Source organism: Colossoma macropomum, unplaced genomic scaffold, assembly GCF_904425465.1.
Source record: "Colossoma macropomum unplaced genomic scaffold, Colossoma_macropomum, whole genome shotgun sequence".
Classification (NCBI taxonomy): domain Eukaryota; kingdom Metazoa; phylum Chordata; class Actinopteri; order Characiformes; family Serrasalmidae; genus Colossoma; species Colossoma macropomum.
Genome location: NW_023494788.1, coordinates 32,567,861 through 32,583,130, shown reverse-complemented (window position 1 = coordinate 32,583,130; position 15,270 = coordinate 32,567,861). Strand labels below are relative to the sequence as shown.

Genomic DNA, 15,270 nt, shown 5'->3' with positions numbered 1-15,270 from the left:
ATTCTCGCGCCTCAGGCAACATTTAGGGTGGAATGGGAAAATTTGAACAAGAAGCTGTAAAAAGTCAAACGTTGAGAAACATTTTACAAGAAACTATTCTATTATTATGGAAAGGTTTCCTGCTGGAGATGTGAGAAAAGCGGCTTTATCTGAGCTAAAGCTTAAAGTAAAGCAAAGTAAGTCTGTGTTTTCATTTATATTTTTTAGCCTGTACTAGTACATAAGCACATACTGAGACATATTTACAGTCAAGCTGGTAAAATGTTACTTCAGTAAAATGAACATGAAATGAAAAAGACGTGAAATGTTGTGGCTCCCAAGATGGTTCGATTTTTGTTGAAACTTGACAAAATGGCTCTTCTTAACATTTGGGTTGCCGACCCCTGCTTTAAGCAGATAGCAAAATACAAAATTATAAACGCAGCATTTGCTATTGTGCGAAATAAAAATAAATGAACTACTAACAGCTACTCACATCAGAACTGCAGTTGCATTACCTCTACAGCTTTTTACATAAAGGCTACAAAAACAAATATGTTAAGCTGCGCATGTGTGTGTTTCGTACATGGCTGTTCAGTGAAATGGTTAAGTTACTCGTCCCTGTGTGGGGAGCATCCCGGTGTAAAGACATGCTCATTAGGCTTCTAACAGTTTGTGCCAGCAATGTAATGACATCTCTCTGGTGCTGCCTGTATGAGGTAATTTGATCTGTTCTGTCATTGCTGTTCTAACGATGTGTTTATCATGTTAACGATAAAAATACGATTTAGCGTACAGCCATCATAACAAATGCATGCGTCATCATAACAGGCTTCTAAAAGTAGTTTCTGGTTTCCATGGATTTAATTCTCATTGTCATTGTGATAGGCTTCTAACAGTAGTCATCGTACATCACTGATTAATCAAAATACTTTTGTGCAGTAACAGGCTCATCTCTCTTTTTTTATTCAGTGTTCACTATCGTATATTCACTATCAGATCTTTATTCTGTATTTATATTGCTCACAGTTTCTCTTAGAGAGTTCTTCCTTGGCTTGCTCATTTGGGGCTTGGGCCCAGATTTTCTACAAAGCTGCTGTGTAGAGCCGAGAAAATCCATCAGTCATTGATCAGGTCAGTTATGGAAGACAGGCTATGCATTATTTTTATTAAAAAGTACTCTCTAAATTCTCGTATTATACATGAGAAGCCTGTCCCAAAAGGTGCCCCAAGCTCAGCAGTCCTTCTTAAGTCTGCACTTTGGTAAAAATTTGGTAAAAAAAATTAGCTAATTAGCTTATTAACAGGCAAGATAAATTAACAAACTCTTACATTGTGATTCACATCTGAATATCTTCTTGTCTGCCATTTTGGTCAGAGAGCTGTAAACAAACCCCTACACTGTCATTGGGCCTAGCTCATATTAAGGTGATGAACAATTTGCCTATTTTGAAAGACAATCAATTGAAACTTAAAAAGAATTAAAATAAAAAGTAATAAAGTACAAACCTACAGTGGCCAAATTGGCTGATTAGCCAATTTGCTTTCTAGCACTCACTACTTAAAGATAAAAAAAACATACTGATAAAAACAGCTTACCGCTGCCCTTCTAAAGTCTTACAACACCAATCAGAAATCAGAACTTTTGTTGTTTTCATAAGACTCGTGACAATAATTAATTGTTTTCTGCTTTTTTATTTACATGAATTTGCCTCAACTGATAAAATTGCACCTGATCAGGCAATCATATAATAATTGTGACAGGCCTACCTGTATCTCGATTAAATTTGGGTAAAATGCCACTGCTGAGTCTAAAAAACGGCAGTATGGGTGCATAGAGGGTGCTTGTGAGCTCGGAAAATCAAAACAAGAAACACCAAACACCAAAATGAGAGGAAACCTTACATGGTCAGAGGCCCACACAAATGTGGACCGCATTCCTGCAAATGCACCTGACTGAAGACTTCAGAAGGATCCAGATGCCTCACACCCCTCTGCATATCAGCAAAACAGTGGTGGAGACTACACAGTAGGTCTGGGCAATCTAAAAGTAATTAGCAAAATAATTTCTAGTTAGAAAATTGTGATTATACATTATATTGCACCCCCACCCAACCAATACACATGGTATGCTGCAGCTTTGACCTACTTTGTATTCTATTTTTAGTTTACATACATTTTTTGAACATTAACTGCTTTAATTAACCATGTCTAAATAATATAATACTGAGTAACCCAACATCTTTTAAAAAGTACTTCACTTGTCATCGTAATAGATGTTACTGCAAACATATGCAGTAAAATCTAGTGTAGGTTTAAGGCAACTTGAGAGCTGAGTGCTCCAGTAGAGTCCCATGAGAATTCAGCTAAGGATGCCTTTGGAAAACCATGTGTTATAATATTTTCAAAGTTTTAATGATTTAACTCATCTACACCACTGGGACACTTAAGCTGTAGGAAAAAATACTTCAATTTGTCTCAGATGGTAATGCACACTTTGGTTTGTTACCTTTTTTAATGCTATTTTCTGGCCGTAGACAGGGAGCAGAGGAACTTTGTTTACTTCTAAAAGTTCCAGGGTTATAGTTAACTTAGCTGCTCTCGGGCAAAACCCAGTCGCTTTAGCTTGGTTGTTTTAGTGCAGAGAGTCTCAATGAAGCAAGTTGAAGTTCCAAAGAAGATTATTTTCGGTTCCATGCACTCAAGCTAAACTTAATGTATAAGTAGAAAGGCAGCACAGCGCATCTCTCTGCATCTCTCTCTCTCTCAAACAGAAACAAACAGACTATTGAAGTGAACATGAACCCCAATTTCCCAACATATTTAGCAAGCAGTTTAATGCTAAATTAGTCCGCTTTCAGCTTTTCAGCACACTGATTATCATCTTTTAAGCATCGCTATTGGGTCACGTGTCAATCATCAATGATATCTGATTACATCAACCCATCCCTCAGGTCTAGTGCCCAGTTCCTGGGAGTACACATCACTCACAAGCTCTTCTGGTCCCTGAGCACCTCTACTTACTAAGAAGACTACTCAACCGCTACAGAAGCATCACTGACAGCATCTTGAACTGCAGCTTCACTGTCTGGTCTGGAAACTTGGCCATCTTAGAAAGGAAAGCATGCAGCAGGTAAGGAAGACTGAGCAGTCCATCACTGGGTCAAGCATCCCTGCCGCTACGACATCTATACTGAATGGTGTAAAAGGAAGGTATCAGGGAGCATCCTTCTCTCATTCGTAAGGACTCTTTACACCACTTCCATCTGGAAAAAAGCTATGGAGCATCCAGGCAAATTCCTTCAGACTCATGAACAGTTTCTTCCCACAGGCAGCCAGACTGCTGAACAGATCCACCTGGTAGACATTCTCACTGAACTGATACCTCACTTTTAATCTGACCACTTAATCTTTGTTGTTGTACCACTAAAGACAATTATTTATCATCAATGCATTGATAATAATTCAAGCACAACTATTATCATTGCTGTAGACTAACAACTGGTCTATTTTCCACCAATCCTTTGTTCAATGGCTAGTCTTTACTGCCTCTAGATAATGGATGTATAGTTGTAGGCTATAGCAACTGTATACTGTACAAGAAAGTTTATTATATAGTGTTTACATAGTTTGTCTGTATTTATTGTCTGTGACAAATGACAAAGCTGGTTATGACTTCTAAATGGCTTCCATCATTTCAATACAATGCAAAAAAAAGAAAGAAACTGCATTTCCCACAAACTAAACTTTCAAGTTGCTTTTGAATTGCATACTTCTACACTGAGGTGATCTACCACCCAGCGAGTTTAGGTTTACCTGATCTAGGTAATGAAGGCCTTCAGGGACACTCGCGCCATTTGCCAGATGCTCTGATTCACAGCAACTTACAATTTGAATATTTTCAAATGTAAGCAGAGGAGTCATGGATACAGCGTAGGGATCAAACCCCTGTCTCTGGCCTGGATCTGAACTCTCCAGAGCAGTAAATTTCCAGGACCAGCACCTTATCTAAAATCAAGCACTACAAACTTCTTGTCAGTGGAACATAATACTGTTCTTCAGCACTTAAAGTTGAACAACCACCTCAGAGGACATGTCCTTCCATAGTGTTGGGATTGAACAGTATCTAGTGTTCGCACCGTTTTTTGTGTCTGTATGCACTATGACATCTGAACGCTTGTCATCTATTACTTAATGAACACTATAGTTGCAGACACACTCTGACCCATCTCTTTAGAGTACAAGTATATGATTTCAGAAGTAACCTAAATGATGGTGACACTGTGATGAATGTAATAAGTGGCAGAATGGATAATGGTTTGATTAAAAGGACAGGAGTCAATAGATTAATCAATTATAGAAACAATCATAAAATAATCATTAGTTGCAGTCCTTTAATTGCTGAACCTTTCAACAGAAATGTCCACTGCTTGTATGTTACCTGAAACACCAAATTGCACTTCACAAAGCTTTTACAAAGTTTTTGTTTGCTTTTAGTGCTGTGTTGCTTGCACTGAACATACTGTTCCACACAAAAAGGATATTTTAATTTTTCATCTTAATAGATATTAACAGAATGTATTTGCTAATAAATACACTAAAAATGGTTCTTCACTGGTAGAACCATGAACACTCAAAGAACCATTAAATGCATATAGTTCTTTGCATGAGCAAATAGTTCTTTTCTATGATGGAAAACCAGTATATAGTTTTTGAAAGAACCCTTTTAAAATGGTTCTATATAGCACCAAAACAGGCCATTATTGTTACAAGTCAAAAAACCTTTTTTCAGTACCATATAGTACCCATTTTGCTAAGAGTGTAACAGAATTTACAAGCAGATTGAGAAGTGTTTAACAATAAAACTAACGCCATTGATGCATCTTCCATTATTCATTACACCACTACACCACTGAGGGGCGCCAAATCACTTCTCACTTCTACTGAAAGGCATAAAGCAGAGCAGAATCTATCAGAGCCGTGTGTCCCAACTCCTGGAGGCCCACTGTTCTGCACACTGTAGTGTTTTCCCTATTCCTAACACATCTGATCCAACGAATCAGCTCATTAACAATAACCTCTTACCAGACCCACTTTATGGGGGAGCCTGGCCAGTTCATGTTTCTCCCATTTGATCAAAAAGTGACTGGAAAACGCCAGAGGGCGCCCACAAGCAGTGGAGCTAAAAGGCTAAAAAGAAAAAGTTAATGGTTTCTAGATATTTATGCAGGGACTTAAGCTAATTTTGCAAGGTAGAAGGATATATTCCATTAAACCTTACCAGTATCTTTCCATTTTTCTACAGCAAACTGGTTTTGGGTAGAGGGATGCTGAGCTAGTGAGCTGATCAGCTTATTAAACATATGTTAATATTTTAATATTTTAAGTGGGCATAGTAAAATAGGGGAAAAACAAACTGCAGGGCAGTAGGCCTCCAGGACCAGAGGTAGGAAAAACTGTTCTGCAGTTACATTAACACTTAGTTATGTGTCCCCTTAATGACAGCAATCCTGTCTGGTTAGTAACTTTCGTTAGTAACGTTAGTGCCATTCTTTCACTGACTTTGTGCTTCAGGTCAAAACAGAACACAACATTGTCATTCCCCTATTAAAACATGACAACTGTAGTGTGTCTGTATGTGACTGGTTTAACAGACATGATGAAGCATATGATGCAGATGTTCAGATGCACATTCATGTATTAGATTTTTTCTTGTTGTAGGTGCACAGAAACAACAGTTTAGATACAAAAACCATAGAACACACAGCATATAATAATCACTTGCATGCACAAAGTACAATTAAATGCAATTGGAGTACATGGCCCAAAAACCAAGTTATTACGCTGCTTTCTTCAAGACTGTGAAATTACAATATATGGTGACAAGAAGCTCATATAAGTGTGATGGTCAGGTCTCCACATACTTTAGGCCATGTAGTCTGTATGTTCCCATTATATAGACTTCATGGCCTAAAGTATGTGGAGACCTGACCATAACACTTATATGAGCTTGTTGGACACCCCATTCCAAAACTCCTTTGTGGCTAAAACAGCCTCCATTCTTCCTCTTAGAAGGAAGAAGACAAAAGAGCTCACAGTCGATGTTCCAATTCATCCCAAAGGTATTCATGGGGGCTGAGGTCACTGGAGGACACAGGAGTTCATTCACAACAACGTTGTCAAATCATGTCTTCATGCATTTGCTGGAAAAGGACTTTCTCCAAACTGTTACCACAAAGCTGGGAGCATATAATTACCTAAACTATCTTTGTATGTTGTAGCAGTAACATTACCCTTCACTGGAACTTGGCATCCACCATACCATCAAAACTGCCAAGTAGTGAAGCATGATTCATCACTCCAGAGAACACGTAATGACCATTCCAAAGTCCAGGGATGCTTCACACCACTTTATTCAACACTTGGCATCGCACTCACTGATCTTAGGCTTAAGTGCAGCTGCTCTGCCATGAAAACTCATTTCATGAAGCTCCTGATGTACAGTTCTTGTGCTAATGTTTCTTCCAGAGGCAGTTTGAGACTCTGTAGAAAGTGAACAGAAGACAGATCCTTTCTAATGTGCTGCGTGCTTCAGCATTGAGTTCGCATGGTTTACCACTCTGTTGCCCACTGCGCCTAGATGCATCCATCTCACAGTAGTAGCACTTACAGTTGACTGGGGCAGATCTAGCAGGGCAGAAATTTCACAAGGTGATTTGTGGCAAAGGCAGCAAAAGTTGGAAAGTGATACACCTCTGTTCTCAGCAAACATTTTATTTTTCATTTCCCCACAAAATAATGAGTAGAGAGAAAGAAAACAAGAAACAAAGACAAAAAGAAAGAAAAACAAAGCACTAGCCAAGCTGAACAATTAAGAAGATTTGCAATGACTGCAGAATGCATTGCCCGTACTGTCTTCAGTGTGCAGTATTAAAGCAGGCCAGCTGTGCAGCTCCTTGTGGGTGTGGGACAAGGGGCTCATCTCAGTCGATTGCCAAATTGTGGAGTACTGCACAAGCGCTGATGATGTTGCTTGCTCTCTGGTTCGCAGTCCAATGATGAGACAAGCAATCACTTAAAAAAATCGTCATGGATACATCTTTTATTGAGTAGCTACTCAGTTTTAGCAGATGTGTTTTAAATTTCGAGCAGCCAAATAGAAGTAAATGACACAGCATTGTACACAGTGAAATCCAGTGACATGCACAGACTTTGAGTAATTTCCTTTGCTGTTAGGTTAGATATGAAATATAAAAAATGTGTTTGTGTGTGTGTATGTGTCTGAGAAATTTTAAAGGATGAAATGTCATATTTTGACTGATATATATATGAGGTGTTTTGTTTTAGCTGTGCTGAAAATTAATGAAATTTAACCTTTGTTAAACTGAGACTTAACAGTCTCAGTATGAGCCATTCTACTGCCAATGTTTGTATGTAGAGATTGCATGGCTATGTGCTTGATTTTATACACCTGTTAGAAATGGATGCGGCTGAAACGCCACAGCTCAATCATTGGAGCAGTGTCCACATACTTTTGGCCTTATAGTGTACCTTGGTTATATACATTCATCTATTTTTCTTTCCATCTGTATTACCAACTGCCTACAGCACACTCCACTCTTTTTCTTTTCAAACACAAAGGAGACTGGCTTCCCATTGCTGTCCTTGGTTCACTTATTTAGGTCTGTTTGACAGTACAGTGACAAATGAAAATGTGAACATCCCTTCCACTCACAGCATAAAAAGCAACTTTGTTAAGAATGACAAAGGATAGCAAATCTCCCCATGGACTGTGCTCATCTGGCTATTTTTGCCTATGGTTGTTCATAGTTCTAAGTGTTTTAGGAGTGTCTTTTTGACAATGGAAGGCCAAATGAAATTTTTTGTTGGAAAACTTCACACGCACCCAACATAAAAAGCAAGTGTGCCTTAGGCTAGCAAAACCTCAACAAGTCTGTGTGTTCCTGCCCCGGCAACCATCTACTCCTGCAGTAATGCAATACAAAACAATATTAGTTAATCTGACTTAAATCTTCCAAGCTAGCTAACTTGTATATAGTGTAGCTAGCTATATTTGTCAAAGCACAATATACATACAACTGAACTAGCTAAAAGAACAAAAAAAAATTCTATCTAAAAAATAAATATATATGAAGAATCGTAGGACATGGCCCTTTAAATCTGAGAATCCGCCTGTAGGTGTCAGTAAGGCGCTGTTCAGTGTAGTCTGCAACACACGCGTGAAAAAGAGAAGGTAAACAGCTCATTGGAAGACACAGCTCAGGCGAATGGTGCTATGTCGTCCAAGGTGAGAAATTCTGTGTAATATAAAATAACAGCTTAGCTACATGTGTAGTATGTGCGAATAAACTGTGCTATAGATTAAGAAGTTGCTCACCCAGCTGATATGACTCGGCTAGAAACAAAAAAGGCGCACAAGTTAGCTAAAGCTAGCTAAGTTAACTGGCTGCTTAGTTAGTTTTAGCTGTCGTTTTCTACTCATAAATTTCTTAACTGCCAAATTTATACTTGTTTTTTCTGCTTAATTCACTGAAAGTTTGTGGAGCCACAGGTGGATCGTTTTATTGACGGACGGTTTTGACTTTTTTTAAGAACCTAAAACTCCTTTAGGCATCAAAACGCTCCTCTTTTAAAATCCTTGTAAATCTTGTCCTCAGGTTATCAAAGTGGTGGCTGTCCCAGTAGTTCTGGGCTTTGCCTCGATCCGGGTTTATGCCATGAAAGAAGCAAAAACGGAATGTCTGCTCTCTCCTCAAGAGGTATTGGAAAGTAATGGAAATGCGTCACCCATTCACTGATTTTGGAACTTATTATCAAGCCCTTTATTAGTTGGATCAGGGGTGTTGAGGCAGGGAATTGTTGAAACTCTGCAGTGCTGTGGAACACCAAGAGCAGGATTAAGGAATACTACATCATTCACAGTCATTCAGTTTCTGACCATAGGGCTATAGCTGTTAACAGGACCCTTATTCATGAAGCTTCTTAGGGTAGGAAGGTCGTCATATATAAGAGAAGAACCTAAGACCAGCTCAGCACTCCTACTCTGAGAAGCTTTATAAACACGGGCCCAAATATTGTTTGAATGGTGATAGTCCACTCTCCACGAACACTGATATGGTAGTGTGTGGTGCTAGTACCAGCATATCACAGAAGCATAGACATCTGAAGTCATGTTATCATATTAGGGTCTAAACAAGTTTCTCTATGGGAAAATGAATGCCATTTTTGAAAATTGCTGCTATCAGGCCCTGTGGTAACTAAAATGTCCCAAACTGATAAGCTTTGCTATACATTTTTCCTTTGATCTTCTAAACTATAAGGAGTCAAATTATGAATATTGTTCCATGCAAGATAACACTGCTGCACACTGAACTGACATCAGAAGACTGGCAACCTCACCAAGGCTTGTCAAATGTGGTAGTTAAGTTTTGCAGTACTAGCCTACATTTGAGTGATGTTGTTATAATAGTGTTTAAGTTTAATAGTAGTCTTACTTTCATACAGTGTCATTTCAATGTGCAGGAGTGGCGGCTTGCTTGCAAGCATGTATGTAGCATTATTTGTTTTCCAACTACTAAGTGACCCCGTAATTTAGAGGATACAATAACATTTTAGAGGAAAACATAGACAAAAACATATCTAGTTTGGAACCGTTTCGTTAACTGATTATGGGGTCCTTCGAATACTCAGTTAACTCTGTCAGCAAGGTGGACCTACAAGGTATTTCTGATAAAGATGCAAGTGAATATAGGACAGCTGTTTTTGATTGTTAGTCTTTGTAATGTTTAGCTTCAGAAATGTTTGTCTCCATCTTATCAGTGTTTGACCTTGTTTTTTTACCTTTTTCTTTTCCTCACAGCTCTCAATCTACCCTGTTGAGCCACAAGAAAGGCTTTACTATGTGGAGGAAGAGCCAGGAGCTCTACAGAGTGGTCTTGGAAAAGTCAGGGGAAGTCTGCAGTCCTATATGCAGAATATAAAAGTATGAACATTGTGGTACCTTTTAACCATGCAGTCCCACATAAAGGGTAAAAAACAAATGCTAAAAATATCATCTGTCAAATCAGTCTTGTTCTTCAAAAACATTTGGCCCGACTGCAGAAATTGCATTTCTTCTCCATTGTCAATCATTAGCCAAGTTTCCACCCAGCTGTCAAATTAAATCCAAGTGAACAACTGCTGTGTTAAAAAAAATAAATAAATAATAATAATGTTTTCATCAGCTCTGTACAAGTGAAAACTTTCTGTGCCATGCTCAGAAAACACTTCTGAGAAATAGGAGGAGAGCAGTTTCTCACTGCTGTATTGTTTAATTTTATGGCCGTATTTTATATTTATTTATTTTATATTGTACAGGTGCCTCAATTAGCTTCAGGTGCTTTGCTGTCAGTTTACCATTTAATATCACAGTTATTTATTTGTTTATTTTAAAAAAGGGAATGGCAATTTTAATTTCTTTGTCAGCCCACTGGTATCTGCTGCCTTCTGTCACATTTAGTATTTATTTGACATTTCCTTTTTATTTTATATGCCAAGGTACACATAAAAATACATAGATGGAACCTCTTATTTCAGTTCTTACAGTAACTGTTGCATTGGCATTTCCACTTAAACACAGTTTGGCACTTGTTGTTTAGGTATGTGAACTGTGGATTGATGCAGCAGGAGCATTCATGAGTTTTACGTTTAGTAAATGAATTTGCATTACTGCCATTCTAGGAGTCTTTGGAGTGGGGGAAAAAATGTCGGGTGAAAAAATTGATTCTTGAAATGTGCATTTTGCTCTAGTGCATTAACATTTGTGCCTTTTTGTTTATTCAGAGCGTTTTTGTGTCAGCTAAAGTAACAGGTGTGAACCTCTACCACGGAGGCGAAGGTGAGCAAGAAACACAGACTGGTTATTTATTTCCCATATGCATTAAACTGAAATGAAAAACTTTTCATTTGTCACATTTTGTGTTCCTTCACAGATATCTACCACTTCCTTAAAGATCCTCCCTCAGGATTCATCCCCAGAGTTGCTGTGATCACTTTGTCTGGCCTGGCTGGTATGATTCTTGCAAGAAAAGGTGAGTCAAAACAATGCAAGCCTTCTCAGAATGTTTTTTACATTATGCGTATGTTTGAAAAACAGAATCTGCACTGAATATGTTTTCTTCTTTTCTTTGGGGGGGGGCGGCGTTCAGGGTCACGTCTAAAGAGACTGGTGTTTCCCTTCAGTTTGGCCACGGCAGGGTTTGCTGTCTGTTACCCTATACAGACCATATCCATCCTGAAGGTGAAGTGCTTTTGTTATATAGCTGTTCTGTGGCCCCTGGCAGTTGGTAGTGTTCAAGGTCTGTTAAATTCCCTCCGTGTTGTGTTCTTGTCTTTCAGGTGAGTGGAAAGAAGATTTATGCAGCTTCTCATTGGACAAGCTCAACTGTGGCTTCACTCTGGAAATCACCTGCAGCTGTGCCAGTCAGTTCAGAGGTACACACATGTACACATTATCTTTTTTTGCATTGATGTGTTGGTCTTCAGGTCATGTGAATGTATTAAAGGTCCTTTTCCTTGCTTAATAAATTCAGTAGCTTCATTGCTGAGTATCACAAAACTTTCAAAAATGTGTACCTGTGTTCTCTGGTGATATTGTGGTGATTGCCAACATAAATCCTATGTATAGCCTCTGTTTCTCTGTAGGGCCATACAACACTTTTGGAGTAATGGTTGCTGCGGCACCGAAATACACAGTTTGGCACAGAGTGCTTACAAACCATAGCTAGTAAAGTACAATTAAATGGGTGGGATGGCTTGAAGACTTGGGTATTCGCTGATTGGTTTTTATATTTATGGCCCGTTTGTGATGGCACATCACGCCAAGCAACAACAAAAACTGTTGCCTATTTACTACACTATAGTATTGTGAACCATAGCATCACTTCGTGTCATTTTTCTTAGGTGCCTCCTAGTCCTGCTTTAACAAAACTTGTCGGGGGGGGGGACTGTAATCATTCACATGAACCATTCGATCCTACACTGAAAAAGAAACTTAACATGCATTTTGTGATTGTTCCTTTGTTGGCCCAAAAAATCACCAGCATATCAACAGAGAGACATTAAACCATGTCACCTCTAAATAAACATTTGGTCCTTTGTGGTCAGTCACCTTTATTCACCCTTTCTTGCACCCTTAAGTCGGCACCATCACCTGAAACTGTGGCCAAGGCTTCAACAGCACTGGAAGAAGTTGAGGCTTCAGGAACAGAAGAGGGTTCCCAAGAGTTTCCTCCCCCAACTAAGCCCAGCATGACTCCCATGCCTGAAGCACAGGCTACCCTCGTCCCACTTTCAGTCCCTATTCTCGCACAAGCCTCTGAGACAGAACACATTGTTCCCTCTGCAGAGGATGAACTCATATTGGTGACTGATGAAGAAAAGATCTCTTCCTTATCATCTTCCCAAACTGATGAGAGCAAACCAGAGATGTCATCTGTACAAACCTCAATAGAGAGCAAAGCTTCCACAGGTAGCTGTTTAAAGCCATTCTTTAACAACATAATACCAAAAATAAAGCAATAAACCATGGCAGGGACTTCATTTGTGTTAGGTATTACACTAAACCGAGATCCTGAAAGCCCCTTGGGGTGAAATAGCTGTTTTATAAACTGCCAACAAAATACAACATTAAAAAGCATTGATGTTCAATAAATGATTTAATGGTAGTCACAATAAACAGTTCTTCTGCCAGGCAGTGTAGTTTTTTTAACAGGCTATGGGCTCTGCTCAACATAAATGTTATTTTTTTATTTTTATTATTATTAATTTTTTTATATTTTGGCATCATAATACAGAATTCAGCTGATATGTGTGTGTGTGTGTGTGTGTGTGTGTGTGTGTGTGTGAGTATTTCGAATGTGTGTCAGCTAGTCACATTTTTTAACTGGAACTATCCATTTTGTTATGATTAGCTGAATACCCTGATGAATGCTGTTTATTGCTAAATGTTTATACTATTTCCTGACATGTTCTGGCAGTAGTACAATGTTTTCTTATGCTGTTGCAGAGAAGAAGATCCCCGGAGTAGATCTTAAGCTGATGGACTTTGGACAGTCTAACCCAGAGGACGCTGACCTTTATAGCACACGCAGCTGAAAAGAGCGAGAGCAAAGGAAAGATGACGTGTATCCATTCGCTCGTCACGCAGACAGGCTTTAGATACTTGATAGGGAAGTAATTTATTGAAGACTCAAATGGCTGAAATAACAAGCAGTACTGATATTCGAGGATTTGGATGACAATCTGTTGCTGAAGACATTGTCATCTGTTAGAATGACATGCATCCAGAAGTTGACTAGATGATTTTTAATTGTTGAAATTGCACTAAATTTGACAAATATTATTTTATATGTTGCAATGAAGTACTTACTGGTGTACAATTCTGTGAGTGATCTTGTGTTACTGTTGTTGAAATCCCAATGATGTGTCCACTTTGTTTCCAAAGAGGCACAAGTTAGGTTTGCACCTGTGAAGTTTTTTTATTCTGCCACTGAAAAAGAATTGTGCCAAAACATTTGGGTTTGCCTTGTGGAGGGGATGCCAGCTCTCTCGAATGGTACCCCTGAACATGTATATACAGTAAATAAAACATATCACAGTATAGTATGACTCCATATTGTTTCTTTAGCAAAGTGAAGACATACTAAGTTATAAAGTATTGAATCCAAATTATTTCTTGATTTATGTTCTCTTTTATTTTCGAAGACGGTGTCTTTTAGATGCCCTACAGGGTCTTGCTATTTGATGATATGGTGTTACCATTGCTCTAAGCTAAACAATTTAGAGCTTGAAAAGTGAGGTACTGAGAACAGTAGTAATAACATGATAGTGTTTGGTTAATCTGAATCTAAAAATGTGAAAGGGAACTAGAAGCTGTATAAATTTTAATGATATGCTGGAAAGAGAAAGGAAGATAGGAATTGAGTGAGGACACAGAAAATACATTTTAAGTTGGAGCTTTAAATGAAGGCCTGGAACAATTTTGCATTTCTAAACAAGCATTGGTTCTCTGGGACATACAACACCCACTACAAATTTGTACTACTGCTGAAGGGATGAAGTGAACTGCAGATTCCACTATTGTCAACAAGTGATGCGCAAAAACAGCTTAAGCGCAGTCTTATGAGCATTTTAGCATTGTAACTCACCATTCTGTGCTTTGCTGATGAACATGAAACAAGTCCATAGTTGAAAAGGATAGTGTAGGGTTTTTTCCTTCAATACAATATGATGAATTGCACCTAATATGAACAGAGACATGAACTAACAAGGTAAAAAATGTCTTTTGTCCTTTGTTTTCAGGTTGTATTGATTGGTTATGTTTGTGCAGCTACAGTCAGTAATACTTTTTATACAGCTTCATTTTTTATATTCATCCTCCAGTCCTATTCAGTTTTGTTTATCCCCATATAGTTCTTGGCCTTTCTATGACTGCCTTTTCATATTTGAAGTTGGAGCTATAAAACTAGATTAAATGGGCATTCTAGCATAAAACTATAGTTCAGTATGTTTTCATGTTATGCAGTATTATTAATAATGACAAGGGTTATGAACTAATAAGGTAAAAAAAAAACTTTTGATTATTGCCCAAATCTAGAAGATTTGTTGCTCAGTGCCATCTTGGGCAAAAAGGACCATCTGACTAACTCACAAAATGACAAACCACAAAATGTTTTTGCATGATGTGTAGGACTATCCAAAAAAAACCTCACAATGTTGTTTGGCCATCTGTAAGTATGCAAAGTTTGTTTACTTACTGCTTTAAATAGCTGGAGGGTTATCAATAGTAAAACTTGCTGTAATAGCAATTAAGGAAGTGCAAGACGTTAAGCAAATTTACTATTTAGTCAAAAATAGAATAGGCAGAAGAGCAAAACAAAAAAGGTTAATAAAACAATGCATATGAATCAGATGAAAACAATGGGTTTGGATGATCAGCCTCATTTTAGAAGTGAAAACATCTGCATTCAGGTTTACATATGACTGCTGTACAATAACCTGAAAACTTTGCTAAGCAAACCTGAATGCCATGATTCAGGTCACAGTAGTCTTCATAAACATGCAGAAAAAAAAAACAAAAAACAAACAGGACATGAAAATGCACTGAAATCAAAATAACAGAGGATTCGGTTTAATGCACTGTCGTGAGAACAGGTCAGTGGTCGTGCAGGGAGGGCATGTCCTTTCAGCATTGTCTCAAAGATAAGCTGTGACCATTTGGTTACTGTTTTT

General features: G+C 38.3%; 1 protein-coding gene across 1 annotated transcript; it reads left to right on the top strand.

Moving 5' to 3' along the window:
* Window positions 1-8,205: 8,205 nt before the first annotated feature.
* Window positions 8,206-13,639, top strand: LOC118807262 (MICOS complex subunit MIC27-like). The gene is made up of 9 exons (XM_036569225.1): window positions 8,206-8,287; window positions 8,658-8,759; window positions 9,860-9,982; window positions 10,822-10,876; window positions 10,971-11,069; window positions 11,187-11,278; window positions 11,377-11,472; window positions 12,178-12,508; window positions 13,046-13,639. Exons 1-9 carry the CDS (start codon window positions 8,276-8,278, stop codon window positions 13,132-13,134), a joined length of 999 nt encoding a protein of 332 aa, XP_036425118.1. The 5' UTR covers window positions 8,206-8,275; the 3' UTR covers window positions 13,135-13,639.
* Window positions 13,640-15,270: the final 1,631 nt, after the last annotated feature.

Coding starts and splice junctions, on each gene's coding strand:
- LOC118807262 (XM_036569225.1), top strand. Junction 8,760..9,859: donor GTCTGCTCTCTCCTCAAGAG/GTATTGGAAAGT, acceptor TTTTCCTCACAG/CTCTCAATCTACCCTGTTGA. Junction 10,877..10,970: donor CCTCTACCACGGAGGCGAAG/GTGAGCAAGAAA, acceptor GTTCCTTCACAG/ATATCTACCACTTCCTTAAA.